We start from the raw sequence: 14,714 nt of genomic DNA on the forward strand, positions 1-14,714 counted from the left end.
AAGAATTGAACAAGATTGATGACGGGGGTAAAAAACAAAGACTGATGGAATCGCCCGTTCAGCTTGAGCTTCATGGATCGTGCCAGAAATGGATTAGCGTCGATCCAGGCGGAGTTGAGCTCACGTGATATACAGAGTCGTCGATGTTATCTATCCCCTCATAGGATGCTGGATCTATATGACTATGTCTAAGCCTATTGATTTTACTGAGACAACCATTCATTTGATTTCATTTTTTGTTAATTCTTGTCCCATATCCTTCATCATCCAATGGCTTGCAATCGCTCTCGCCATCATGGACCACGACGTCCACGGCTATATAACCATTGTCCGTATCCAACATGCAACGTGGGTGAGCAGTATGCTCAGATTGAACTCGTTGAAGTGGCACCAAGAATGCAAATAGGGGGAATGAAACGTCCAAGCACAAGCCAGAGCTGAACCAGTCCAGGGTATCAGCCGACGTCTCATCCCGCTCTCTCATAGCGCACTGAAAGTCAGCGGCTGGGAACGGCTCAAAAAAGGCAAGAAACTAAAAAGACAGAGGTAGAAAACAGATATTAAGAAGATCATGCCCAGATAGCAATACAAGTGATGAATCAAGAAGGTATTAAAATGTGGTAAGAGGGCATGGCTGAGAAGAGAAGAAAATATTTGAACAGAATAATCAAGGTGATGCAACCACACAATTAACCAAACCAATACAGAGAAGGAAGTCGCAATGTTGACAATGGAGAATGTAGAAAAAGTGTTTGGGTAGAACGACACTCATAGAATGAACAGCGGGATGAATCGCTCAGATATGAAGAAGACAACTATTTTGCACCGATTTCCTCCTCAGCCCAGCCGGGCAGAGAAGACTCATTCTGAATGGCCAGCCCGAATCCCGCGTGATTCAGTCCTCCCAGGGCCGATGAGAAGCTGGAGAAACTTGCTTGGGGCTGGTGGGCGACACCTGAGCGGCCATGGCCGGACTGGCTCGAGACAGGGCCAAAAGGCTCCTGGGAAAACGAGGGTAGGCTCACGGTGCGAGAATGCTGCGCACGAGGCACACTCAAACTGCTGGTACTGGCAGTTGCATGATGGGTTGGCCCTGAGGAGCCATTGGTCACGTTCAGATAACCACTCGAGGGCTTGTGTTGGTGCATGGGGGCCTCGATGCTTCCGTTCGTGAGCTCGCTGCTGCTCGTAGTGCTGTAGTACGACTGTTGTTGGACCTGGGGTTGCGATTGCGATTGAAAGGCGGCCAGAGCCATCGGGTCATTCAGTCGGTTCTCCTGCTCCTGAGCCTGCTGCTGAGCGGACATTTGGTTCAGATACATGGTCAGCGGGTTGCTGGCGCCCACGTTCAGGATACCGGACGGCGAGGATACGGTTTGCAGAGGATGACGGTTCTGCTGATGTCCGTTTTGAGAGCCAGTCGAGCCGGGAGCAGGTGACAGGGCATGGCGAGTGGGACTCGACTGGGAGCCAGATTGGTTCAGATTTGGTTGAAAGCCGTTAAGTGCAGGAGGCGGAGACTGCGCTCCCTCGAGACCAGCTCCGTTTCGGCTATGCTGTCCACCATTACCAGTCTGACGCGGGGGGTTGCCGCAGCGATCCTTGCCAAAGTTGATCTTGAATCGCTTATACTCCTCGCGGTTGCGCATCCCCTCAATCGCTTTGATCGCGTTGGCAATGTTGGTGAAGTTGACAAAAGCGCAGCTCTTCTCCCGCAACGTGTTCACCAACTCAATCTCGCCATACTCGGAAAAGTCCTGGCGGAGGCGTTCCTCTGTCCACGTCTCGTCGAGGTTGCCAACATAAACATTGCGGGAGGCCCCACCACTCACTGCCAGTGCAATGGCGGGAGGTAGAGGGCCAGAATGCTTGCCCCAGCCAATCTTCAGGCGACGATTGTGGATCATCAGACCCTGTAGGTTGCTCAGCGCGTAGAAGGAGGCGGCAGAGGTTGGATCGATGAAGGTCACGAAGCAGATGTGCTTGTCAGGGATGTACCGGATATGGTGCAGCAGTCCGCCCCGGACCACGTTGCAAATCTCCTCGATGGTGGTTTCCGGGTGGATGTTACCCAGGTAAATGGTCCGGTTCCCTAGATTGTTGACGCCTCCGGCTGAGGTGGCCACGGCGGCCGCAGCGACGGACTGCTGAGCGAGAGCGTTGGTGATCAGATCGCGGTCTGCGGAATTCAGAATATGCGCATAGCCGGGAGCGATGCCCAAGAATTGCGCCGCATTTTGCTGTTGTGTCTTTGACACGTACGCGCAGCGATCCTTACCGTAGAAGACGCGTCTCGGGGCCTGCCATTTGGCTTCTTGTGGCAACTGGGAAACGGCCTTCATTGCATTGCTGATCGACAAAAAGTGTACAAATCCAATCGCTTTTTCCCTCACTATCTTGACGGTGTCAATCGGCCCGAATTTACCGAGTTCCTCGCGCAGCTCATCTTCCGTCAACTCTTCGGGAAGGTTGCCCAAATATACATTGCGCGAGGCACCCGATTGCTGCACCGCCAGCGCGACCGACGTTGGGACCTGGGACGGCTTGCCCCATCCCACTTTGATGTCGTTGCCCTTGATGGCCAGCTTCTTCAGAATAGCATCCGAATGGAAGTGGGTCGCCGAATTACTGTCCAGGAAGGAGATAAAGGCGCAGTTCTTGTCTGGAAGCAAACGGACCGACTCAATCTGTCCACTGCGTACATGGTTGAGAATCTCCTCCGCGGAGGTTTCTGCGGGAATGTTGCCCAGGTACACTGTCCGGCTCGTGCCCGAGAGGAGGCCAGGGGTTACAGCGGCTGCCGGACTGCCAAATGCCGCATTACCAAGGCCTCCCAGACCACCAATTGGAGACTGCGGGCCGTTCAACAAGTGAGAGTTTCCCAAGCCGTCGGTTGACATCATCCCTGAATACAAACCGGCGTTCGATGTGGCCTGTGTCGGGCTTCCCAGCTGGGTCTGATGATTTTGTGCATGTGCAGAGGCATTGGCTTGGGAGAAGCCACCGAAATTAGCGAACTGCGGTGAAGCGAAGGCGGAGGGAGTCCCAGGCTGGAATGGACTGCCAAGCAGAAGTTGAGAAGGGAGGAGAGGCGTGAAATTCATGTCGAATGCCGTGCCGGAGTTTGCCATGCCGTCCGAGAGGTTTGAGGCCGGGTTAGAGGTGTTGATGTGAGGGATGTTGGCACGACGAGCGTTCCGATCCGCGAAACCCTGTACTGGGATATTGGAATGGTACGCGCCGTGGGAGAACCCAGTATTGTCCGCGTTCAAGGAAGAGAATTTGGAATGCATCAAGCGGTTCGAAATACTCGAGGCATCGGCGGTTTGCATGGCGAGGAGAAACGATATAGACACGGGTGATTGCCCCTAAACAGGAAGACGTAGGAGGGGTTCGGTTTGTCTGAAGCGGCCGATATCACCCGACCAGAGCAAAAAAGGATTAGAACCAAGCGATATTAATGATCAGAGACCGTAGAAAGCCACCGGTCTGAAGATCAGCCCCGTTAAGAAGACAGGGGGCAATGAGAATTGAGCAGGGGAGGAAGAAGAAAAGTGAAAGAAGGTGGAATATGATATCAAGTGATCGTTATCCAGAAGCAAAAGACAAAAAAATCCAACCAAGAAAGGGAGAAAAGACCAAGAATCTCCAATGGAGACGTGTTGAGAAGGGATTTCAATGGTCAATTGGAATGTGCATGAATTGGCAAGCAGAGAATGAATGCCGCAATAACAAAAAGCCAAGAAGGGGGAATGGGATATCAAGAGAAATTAGTTTAGTACAAGAAGAGAATAGTGAGAAATGGAGAAGAGAAAGAATAAGAGTAATTGACGAAGCAAATACTCTTAGTAAATCTGTATGGAGTAAAAGAAGTAGAAAAAAAAAAGAAAAGGAGTATCTAGTCTAGTCTAGATAGTAGATAGGGGATGAAGGGGAAAAAAACAAAGCGAGTACGGAGGAGCGAGGTTAGTGAGGGCGGAGAGAAAAGGAGAGTGAGAGTAGGTCTCTGCTCCCGTAACTAGTTGGTCTAAGGCTAGTAGTAGTAGTCTGGAGTATGGAGTAAGGTAGTTCACTAGACTGTTTTAAGGTAGCATTCAAGGGAATAAATTAGTCCATCTTTTGTAGGAGACTAAGAACAAAGTGGGTATGAGGATGTTTGAAGGATTGAAGATGCACCGGAGAAGTCAATCAATGTCTTGTGGTAGAAAAGGGACAGATGACAGATACTTACAACGAGCTGCAGTGAAAAGACAGCAGTAGATTAGCATACAGTAAATGAATGACAAGAAAGAGAGATGAACAAGAATAACAGAAGGGAATGGGGTAAAAGGGGGGTTGGTGGTGGTGGTGATGGTGATGATGATGATGGGGAGAAATAATAAGATGAGCAAAAGTGACTGGTGTCTCCTTCTATTATTCTCTGATGATCCATCAAGCCATTATTGAAGCAACTGTCGAATATCTACCTAGTACCAGTAATTTTTTGTGGATCTCCTTCTTTTACCGGGTCACAGTCTCTCAGAACAATCTTAGACCAGATGGGGCTGAATTTACAGAGTAGAAGCAACAATTATGTACTCCGTACATCGAATCAGGAGATATCTTGAGTGGTGAGGAAAAGACAGACAATTAGAAAAGGGGGATGCAAGGTACTATCCATACTAAGAATAGGGGAACTTGTGGAGTAAACATGTTAGGTCATGTCAGTCCATGGCGCCTCGGCACAATCATCCATGGATCTGAGGCTAATAAAGGAACAGAACTTAAATGGGGAAGATGATAGCCTTTTAAGCCTCTGCCAGTCGCACATACATTTCCAACTCCCAAGCCATGAGGGATCCAATTTGCGCGTTAGGCAAGACGTTCAAATCATCCTCGATAGTTGAGAGCCCATCTGCAAATCATGACGGGACCACAGATAGTAAAGTCCGGCATATTTGCTTTTTGTTGTCCCTGACTTGGGGCGAAAAAGATGAGCGATAGATAGATGGTCAGTACGGGTACTCCATAAACTATTGACAGACACAAAATGACGGTGGAATTGATTCAACCAAGATGTGATGGGAGAAATGGATGTTGAGATGTGTCTCCTTTACAGTGGACAAAGATCAACTTGCCTTGTTGTTGCGGAAACGCGGTTCCGTTCCTGAACCTTGAAAGGAGAGCCTATGATAGAGAGGTAATCTATCAGGTACTGTCCGGGACTCTGCAGGATCAGGAATTACTTTATTAGGAGTAGCTGCAAGGAGAGGATTCCGCTCACTGAGGCTTGGCAGGGAAAAGGGAACTGAATGTGAAACGTACTATCTAGCAAATCGAGCATCACAACACGGTCCAAACGCTAGAATCAATCAACTAGTTAGATACAGGAAGAACGAGATATGATGGCAGATACAGAGTCCAGACCAGTCAGAACGGAATGCGGCTGAAGGAGAAAGGAAAGAGAAGAAGAAATACGAGATAATCCTTCCTGATGCCATAGTTCGCTATTGAAGTAGCCATCGAACATATACTCTCTTTGAAAGTCATCCAATATCTAGTCTAGGGGCATATAGAAATTGTTTCGAGGCATTAATCGAGTCGAACGAATGTGAAGAGAGCCATCCGACTCCTACCTGTGAGGTACCTTAGGCATGTCAATTTGCCATATTAGGAGGAGTTGGTGCCTGAGGCCAACGTGGAGGTGTCCGTTATCATCGCAATAAAAATTACCCCTCCAAAAAGTCCCGCAGTAGAGAAATCCCCAGACATTGTGCGGTTTTCTTTGCTCTTCTCTCTGGAGGGACTCGGTGTGTGTGGTATAGATGATCCCATTTGACCAATCTGAGAAATATATATCTCGTGAGTACATTCCAATTTCTTTCAAACAATCCCTCGCGGTGCACTAAATTCCTTATCTTCCGTCCCTGCGGTTGCATTTTGTGACTCACCCAAATGAGGGCGGTGATTGAGCTGGCATGATTTCACAAACAACTCAAACAATTGAGGGCTTTTTTTCTCCAGATCGTTTTTCTAATCTAACTGAACAAAAACAATCAGATTGCAAAATGGCCACAATCTACATCGACGAGGACGTCGGCCGGGACGATTCGACCGCGACCGGTTCTGAATCGGCTCCCTACAAGACTCTTGTCCATGCATACCTCCAACACCCCCCCGCCGAGGGCAATCAGTACTTGATGCGCAAGTCTCAGACAGATGCCCCAGGCGAGAACGTCGACCCTGCCGCGAAGTTGGAGTGGAAGCCAGCGACCAAGTCGGCCACGAAGAAGGCTCTCAGCATCGTCGAGCAGCGGAAGAAGAAGGCAGCCAAGGAGCAGGAATTGGCCATTCGTGAGAAGCAGGAAGCCGAAAAGCGTCAAAAGGTTCTAGAGGAGGCCAAGAAAGTTGTCATTACAGAAGATTCCTCTTTGCCCAAGCCCGTGCGAATTCGCCTGGATGTCACCGACCCGGCTATCGTCAAGCTTGGATCCCCCGAAACACAAACTCCAGGTACTCGTGTCCGTGTGCTCGGGCGAGTTCATCGCCTGCGCGCCCAGAAGGATGTGATCTTCCTGACTCTTAGTGACGGTTACGGCTATTTGCAGTGTGTTCTGACCGGAAACCTGACAAAGACCTACGACGCCATGACTCTCACCCTCGAAACCTCCATGGCCATCCACGGCGAGATGCGCGCGGTGCCTCCCAAGCAGCATGCGCCCAACGACCGGGAACTGCATGCGGACTTCTTCACCGTTATTGGCCGCGCTGCCGGTGACAAGGAGGCCATCACCACCCGTGTGGCCAAGGATGCCGACCCGCAAACCCACTACGACAACCGTCACCTCGTCCTCCGTGGGGAGACCGCCTCGGCCGTGATGAAGGTGCGCGCCGCCTGCCTCAAGGCTTTCCGCCAGGTATTTGAGGAGAACCGCATGCTGGAAGTGACCCCGCCTGCCATGGTGCAGACGCAAGTCGAGGGTGGCAGCACTCTGTTCAAATTCGACTACTATGGCCAGGACGCATACCTCACCCAATCCTCCCAGCTCTACCTGGAAACCTGTCTGCCCTCCCTGGGTGACGTTTTCTGTGTCTGCCCTTCCTTCCGCGCCGAAAAGTCCCTCACCCGTCGCCATCTGTCTGAGTACACCCATATCGAGGCAGAGCTCGACTTTATCACCTTCACCGACCTGCTCGACCACCTCGAAGACGTCATCTGCCGGGTCATTGAGTTGACCCTCGCCGACCCGGCCACCGCTGCCCTCATCAAGCAGCTCAACCCCGACTTCAAGCCCCCCAGTCGCCCCTTCCGCCGCATGAAGTACGCCGACGCCATTCAGTGGCTGGTCGAACATGACATCCCCAATGAGGAGGGCAAGCCCCACCAGTTCGGTGACGATATCGCCGAAGCTGCCGAGCGCAAGATGACCGACATCATCAACCAGCCCATCTTCCTGACCCATTTCCCCGCCGAGATCAAGGCCTTCTACATGAAGAAGGATCCCGAAGACCGCCGCGTCACCGAGAGTGTGGACGTCCTCATGCCCGGTGTCGGCGAGATTGTCGGCGGCAGTATGAGAATGGACGACTGGGACGAACTGATGGCTGCCTACAAGCACGAGGGAATGGATCCCGCCCCGTACTACTGGTACACCGATCAGAGAAAGTAAGTTTATCTCCCGCTCAAGTCAGAGAATGTGTCTAATCAGTGCGTTAGGTACGGCACATCCCCCCACGGTGGGTACGGTCTCGGTCTCGAGCGCTTCCTCGCTTGGTTGTGTGCCCGCTACACAGTCAGAGACTGCTCTCTGTATCCCCGTTTCACCGGTCGTTGCACACCTTGATATTATACACGACTCCCCATAGACCTATCAGAACATTTTTATGAATCTCATTTTGATATCAGTCGCATCTTCTAGACGCAGGATCGATTTGTCATTGTCATCTCCGAACTGAAATTCTAAGGCCTAGTCATGATAAACCTCTATTCTCCAAGATGTGTTTGCAACCGTCCAGCTTACTCATTGCCGTAGACCTACCTTACACTTCAACCTCAGGTGTGGTTCAGTAATAGCATGCCACTCTGTTCCCACAACATTCACTAGACCATTTAGAACTCCTGTAACGAGGCACCTCCTGTATTTGGAGAGCAATCGCCATGAGCCACCTGATAAAGCTAACGCGAGCCGATCCCATTCGTCCTCAACCATCCAGATGGTAACAACTTTAGCAGCTGCACCTGAAGGAAAACATCACGAAAGATAGGAAGCGCGTTGAGACCGGACTTCCCTGGCAACGGCACTTACGCAACAGGCATTATAGTACAACGCTGGATATTCCTTTGACTTTGCCCAGTATGATCATTGAGCGGTACCCTATAAGGCACTATCTACATGAAGGGGTATGCTTTCCAGCGGCAGGCTCCCCAAGACTCAGTACTGAGATAGACTTCTCAAACTCTTGTCCCTTTCCATCGCATACTGTTAGTAGGAGCCGCCAGAGTCCCAGCGGAAGTTAAGGATACAGGTGCACTACGAGCGGCGCTCATTTGGAGAGTTATGAGCTTTTGTTTTTGCTGGTGATTGGCAATTCGCCCCATTCGCCTCAGATGGCTGCCACGTACTTCAGATCCAAACCTCATATCCCAGCCAAATGGTACGCATACGAGTGATGCATTACCAGTCGTGTCAGGCTGCATACATAGGGGCGCATGGGTCTCCAGCGTCTGGCGTCAGTGAGATAAATGATTAGAACGAAACACTCGGGGAACCGCATTCGGCAACGTTATCTGATAGGAGAGAAGATTGATAGGTATCGACTGAACGGACAGCCATATGTTCCACCGGTTTGTGTATCGTATCAGTCAACAAAAGGTCAGGAGTCCCAAAGACCAATGGATATCATTTCTCACAGGTTCAGCACACACAGAATACTTCAGGGGAGTGTTCTCAGATTTGAACGTCCTCACTATGACGGGTTTGTGAACAGTGACCACAGTAGGTTCGATTTCACGAAGAGCGAGAGCGACAACAGTAAAGATAAGCACAAGGAAAACTGCTCTCTAAATAGACAAGAGCACGCCACTTGAGTTCAGGCCTCCCGTCACTGAATCATATCAGCTGTTACCTCTGTTCCCCTCTTGACCGTGACGGTTGTTGTTCGAAATTTCGGATAACGTTTTGAGGATTTCTTCCTGGGAAGCCCCAGAACGGATGACAGATACCATGCGAGAAACAGTTGCCTGGTCGCCGTGACGAACCAATCCCAGAAGCTGCTCAAGGAAGTTTGTATAATATTCCTTGTCCTCGACGCGTCCGTCCTGGGACTGAGATTGTGCGATGGCAGCTTCGAGCTCAAGCTGCTGGCGACGGTGAGCGCTGGGATCTTGCCTAATATCAGTCAACTTTTAGCAACCCCATAAAGCGTGGCTCAAGTAGGTATGACATTTATGAATAGGAACGGATATTGGATGATTGAAAGAGCTGAGCCTCCCACCTTTGCTCTCCATTTTCTCGTGTTCCCTTGTTTTGATGCTCCATGCCGTTGAGTTTTCTCTTATAAACAACCCTCTTTTATCTGTCGTGTACAACGCTCTGGCTCTGTTGTATGTGTGCCACGGCGTTTGGCAGTCTCTCAATGTGAAGAGGTCTAAACAAGAATAGGTTGAATGGCTTTGCGACAACGTTCAGGGGCCTACAAGGATTCCCAGGACTCGGATGTTTGTCGAGGTGTCAAAGTATTAATGTTTGCGAGAAGGCGATCACCCCTCTTCTCTCGTGGACCACTGAGTCAGTCTGTGACAGGTTCAGCTGAGCCAAGCGCTGAGTTAAGACTGAATGATTGGTGTTCGCCAACGCAATCGAACCATTGACAGAGATCAAGAGTGAAGACTAGTCCTCCCTCTCTCCACTGTGGTCAGACAGACTGTAGAAACCCGATAAGGCGTAAATGGCGCCGGGTGAGCTTAGAATGACAGGAAGGAAAAAGGTATATCTTAGCCAGTATCCATGGTGAGGGCAAGCAGCCAAAAGTTACCCCCGCGGAAAGGTCTGGAACATTACCAAAGCTTTTGGAGGCTGGGGTTTCCTTGACTCGCCGTGAACCAAAAGTACGCTATTGCGCGAATGTATGATATGGATTATTGGATATGGGTCCCTTCTTCCTCCATGGAGAGTCCAGAAAGGAACAAGAACACTTTGCTCTGTGCAAGCCCATATTTCATAATCCAATCTCTCCCTGATTATGCCACCTGAAGCTGTGAAGTGATTATCTCACGTAGATCTAGATGTGATTGAAGCTTTCACCAGATCCTGTCAACAGAAATACCTCGCTGCGAGAATGTACTTCCTCTTCAGCTAGTCCATGCCTATACCGCTCGGCAATCCCTACCAGCCAATCTTATGGTCCGGTCAGTCTCCGCTACCCATCAATTTAGGCCAGCCAGCAAGACAGCAAGTCACAAATTGGATTGCTTGCTCTCCTTCATCATCTGGTCCTTTTCAGTTATTTTGGAGATGTAAGTCAGTCTCCAGCTGTGTGCACAATCATCACCTGCTGCCATCAGGGCTAGGCTGGGAGAGCTTAACCGACCCTGTCACCACAGCAGATTGCCGCTAAGAAAGGAGACGACAGGGAGAGATGGACTTTTTGTGCGAATGTTGCCACCTACAGTCTCGTGGGAATGTTCAGAGCTCAGGTCAAGCGACATCCTCCGAAAACAACTGCCGGAAATACCCCTGTTTGCTCGAAGCCGCGTCGATCTTGCCTTTCGATCGCCCGGTCGCTCATGTTCGTGTCCCGAGACAGTCTGTTGCTATGCTCTTCGGGTGCACAAAGATACCGCTCAACATCAGTGCTCAGGCTCTTGCAAGCTGATAGACCGGAATATACCTTGCTGCGGTGAAATGCTGCTAGCTCAGACCACAACACTGCGTGTCTCTGGATTGTTTATATTGCAAGCATGGATGGCGCAGAGAAAGGGAAGGCACGATAGCAGTCTAAACGCGTCCCTTGCCTCTTTTCCTTCACACTGGATGAAGGTTACCTAAGTGATCGCCATCACAACGTGGGCCACGCCTCAGTTGGGATAATATTCGGTGACCGTCGTGAGCCATGATCAGGAGGAGACACATTCATTGAATGACATATCAGATCAATTATACAACCGGACATGTCCGGTGGATGTTGCTTCAGGGGAGCATTTGACCGCGTAAAGATATACAAAGTGGCCGGAGGGTGGTAATTCGGAACTGCCGTTGGAGACCAGCTCAAGCATACAGCCATGTCATTTTCATCTCTGCAATTTCCGCTATTTCTCTTCAATCCATGCGGGAAGCCTCGCGGGCGTGCCACATCTTTCGTTCTGTGTCGATCGATACGAGAGATAATATTATCTCTCGGACGCTTCACGGTCTTTCATGGTATCAAAGACCATCAAAACAGCCTGCAGGGACAAGATAAATGAAATTCAAGGAAGGGGCTGTTCATGGAGGACGAGATCTTTCATGTCTCGGAAGTCCTAGCTTTGCATGCCAGCGGTGTAGTCACCTCAGGGGCGTACCGATGCATCAATGATAATCTTCATGCACAATGCAGGATTGAATACAACGCAACTCTGAGGCCAAGCTTCGAAATTTGACAGCGATATGCGTTTTGCAAAGCCATGAAAAGAACGCGTGGTCCGGATGGTGCTGCTACGAGAATGTCAAGTCTCGACTACTGCGTTTGATCCTTTCTGCCCTTCCGCTTCCGCAAATGGGTATGACAACGTCGATAGTTGAATTCACGGTCGAGGAGCGAGATCGGTCGCTTGGTTGCCAAGTGCATGTTGCATTGAAAGGTCAAAGCATGCCTTCGTTGACCTGAGGTTGACTCCGCATATCTTGTGAACAAAACGTATCATGAGATGACGCATCGTATCGTATGACTCGAGGTTGGAACGACGTCTGAGGACTTGTGGCTACTGAACATATTGGTGGCTGCAGTTGACTGACTCATCGACTGCTAGCTCCCGGATTCGACAATACTTCGCTTCGTGTCTGCTTCATGGACCCGGGATAGGCCTTTAGGGAGGGGATTATAAAATCCATCCTGGCATCAGATCGGCTCTCGTCTCACTTTAGTTCATTCAGGTCGATTTTCTCGCTTCTGAATTTCCCAGACAGACTCAAGACGGCTTCGGAAGGTGATTTAGGACAGCTCTATTGTTCTCTATGACCAATACGGCTCATTTTGGGGAGAGAATGAAGCGGGGAATCAGTATTTTCCATCAGAGAAAAATATGCGGGCCAGTTCTCGTGTTTTCCGACGGGTATCAGAAGCCTGCTAGAAGCGAAAGAGGAAGAAAAGGGGAGAAAAGTCCAGGACAAGAGCCAATTGGCGCCAGCCGGACCCTTATAGGCGATGGAAAATACCTAGATCCTGAGGCCATGCTGCGGCTCCACTTGACGCCTGGTCGCCAGAGTGAACCAAAAACTCATCCAACAGGCAGTCTTCATGATGCAGCAGTTTCTGGCTAGGACTACTGTTCCAGGGGGCAGGAATGATGCAGTCGTTGGGAATTTGCAACGAAGTTCGTCGCTGATAGGAGGTGCGGCTCGTGCGAAGCCATTGCTGTAAGCGAGTTAGCGGATCGAACCCTTGCGCAGAGACTTGGGCAAGGCAAGAATGGTGCTGCACTCGATATTCTGCGCGAATCAAACTCACGGTACTCAGGACGGCTTGGGGAGGGGGGAAAAATAGCTCGGATGTCCTAGGCCGTCTGGATCTTGACGTAGTTACCTCGTACATCTGCCACTGCCTACGAATACAATATGTGCTGCTGCTGCGTGGCTTCTTTCTTGATGAAACTGGTCCGCTGAGAATGAGCATTACTTAACGGACGACAAACCCATTACTGACCGCTTAGAGCTCGTTCTTTGGCCCGTAAAAGTGAGCTGCTCGTTCATGTCCTTGATTAACCAACAAGCTGAGGATAGCCCTCTTCCAAGGACTCTCGTGAGGATTTGCTTTGACTTTCCGCAATTGGATGAATCTAGGGGCAGAGCTACGGGCCAGTTCATTGGATATTCCTAGATCCAAGTGGGTTGAGGCTGTGAGGACCTTTGATCCAATTGCTTGTCCGGATGTTTTTTCCGGAAGCCCCAATTCGTCATGTGCAGTATTGCGAATCATTATGGGCACGCGACATCTCGACTAACCACCATATGTTGCTGAATCAGGTCTTTTGAGATATTTTCATCAACACGAAGTAATTGTCACTTGAATTGTTGAGGGGTCAGGATCAACTATGGGTTATGCCGCTCTATAAATATGCGAATCTGGATACATAAAGTGGCGGTCCCGATATAGATATATATTTCAGATCACCATCCATGTAGCGTCGTCTACCGCGTCCATCACAGTATAAGATTGTTTACCTTGTTAATATGAGCATATCGATTTGGACGAAAAGCAAGAGTATGACACATGGCACATGGTTGGAGATCATTGTATGCATTGCTAATTGTTTTCAGTCAAAGACAATAATGAAGTATGAACCACCTTGATACTTCGAACTACTGGTCTCTGCTGTAATGTCTCTCCTCAGATCGTACCTTGCTGACCTTACTGGAGGGAATCGCCTTCATTCGAACGCGCTCAAGCTCTCCTTGATCCCCTAGCAACGTCACATTCCATCGAAAACAACTCCGCCCTTCCCCTTCATGAACCTAGTACATAGCCGCTCATCAGCAAAACAAAACACAAGACATCCAAGCATTCCTAACCCTCGCCATAGGAAACCACAGCCAATGATATCCCCAGACAATGAACCAGGATAACCGTATCAAGATGCTCAGCAATCCTCATCTCAACAAATCCCTTGCTTCCTTTCTGGAGCATGCTGGTATAAGTAGAGAGGTAGCCGCGCGCACACCCATCCGCCTGCGTAACGATATACCATCCTCCTGAATACTGGATTACTGTCCTAGATACCCATCAAAGCATCTCATCCAAACCAAACCAAACCATCACCACAATGCAATTCCACCTTTCCACAATCTGCCTCGCGGCCGCGACCCTCTTCGCCTCGCACATCATCGCTGCTCCCGCTCCCGCGCCAGTCCCAAACCCAAGCACAAAGAGTAGCCCAGTCTTCTACGGTGGACCCAGCGGTCACGACGAAGGAAACTCGGTCTGCTTCAAGGGCTACTTCTACGGCGCTGCATCGTGTCCTGGACGAGTGAGTGCATCTCCATCTCATCTCCCTCTCCCTCTTCCTTTCACTCCCGAATGTCGACGACGTTCTAACGATATATCTAGTACAAGGATGGGACATGCTGCATCTCAGAGGAGATCGAACTCAAAGTACCGGAACCCAAAGCGCCCGGATACACGGGTGACGGCGACGCTGAGTGATCTCGACATTGTCGGTCTTCGTGATTGTTGATATTGGATTCTTTCTTTTCTTTTTTTCTCTCTTCCTGGACATAGCTTCATTCTCTACTTTGATGACTTATTTGATTCGTGGTACCCAAGGCCATGAAATACGGTGCCGGTTGCCTTTTCGAGCGGCTTGCCCAGTATAGTTAGATAATATCCTGCTTGTAAGTGGAATCACTGCTTGGAGGTTCACATACTATAGGATTGCCGAGTATGACTTTAGCTGGCCACCTAGATCAATCACGTACCTGTGTAGCATTGCAACTGATACTCAGGCTGTTAAGTCAAGTCTCATGGAGGTGCTGGTTCTGTAA

General features: G+C 49.9%; 4 protein-coding genes across 4 annotated transcripts; 2 read left to right on the forward strand and 2 right to left on the reverse strand.

Annotated features, from left to right (window-relative positions):
* Positions 1-815: 815 nt before the first annotated feature.
* Aspvir_001131 (putative differentiation regulator (Nrd1)) lies at positions 816-3,332 on the reverse strand (the record flags this gene model as incomplete). The annotated part of the gene is made up of 1 exon (XM_043266259.1): positions 816-3,332. The coding sequence occupies one exon, from the start codon at positions 3,330-3,332 to the stop codon at positions 816-818; it is 2,517 nt and encodes an 838-aa protein (XP_043122194.1).
* Positions 3,333-6,047: 2,715 nt separating this feature from the next.
* On the forward strand, positions 6,048-7,823 carry Aspvir_001132 (asparagine--tRNA ligase DED81; the record flags this gene model as incomplete). The annotated part of the gene is made up of 2 exons (XM_043266260.1): positions 6,048-7,645; positions 7,697-7,823. 2 exons carry the CDS (start codon positions 6,048-6,050, stop codon positions 7,821-7,823), a joined length of 1,725 nt encoding a protein of 574 aa, XP_043122195.1.
* A 1,271-nt stretch (positions 7,824-9,094) lies between these two features.
* On the reverse strand, positions 9,095-9,518 carry Aspvir_001133 (uncharacterized protein; the record flags this gene model as incomplete). Its single annotated transcript, XM_043266261.1, has 2 exons — positions 9,095-9,368; positions 9,475-9,518. The coding sequence occupies 2 exons, from the start codon at positions 9,516-9,518 to the stop codon at positions 9,095-9,097; spliced, it is 318 nt and encodes a 105-aa protein (XP_043122196.1).
* A 4,478-nt stretch (positions 9,519-13,996) lies between these two features.
* On the forward strand, positions 13,997-14,376 carry Aspvir_001134 (uncharacterized protein; the record flags this gene model as incomplete). The annotated part of the gene is made up of 2 exons (XM_043266262.1): positions 13,997-14,200; positions 14,281-14,376. 2 exons carry the CDS (start codon positions 13,997-13,999, stop codon positions 14,374-14,376), a joined length of 300 nt encoding a protein of 99 aa, XP_043122197.1.
* Positions 14,377-14,714: the final 338 nt, after the last annotated feature.

The sequence above is a fragment of the Aspergillus viridinutans genome (assembly GCF_018404265.1).
Source record: "Aspergillus viridinutans IFM 47045 DNA, scaffold_1, whole genome shotgun sequence".
NCBI lineage: Eukaryota > Fungi > Ascomycota > Eurotiomycetes > Eurotiales > Aspergillaceae > Aspergillus > Aspergillus viridinutans.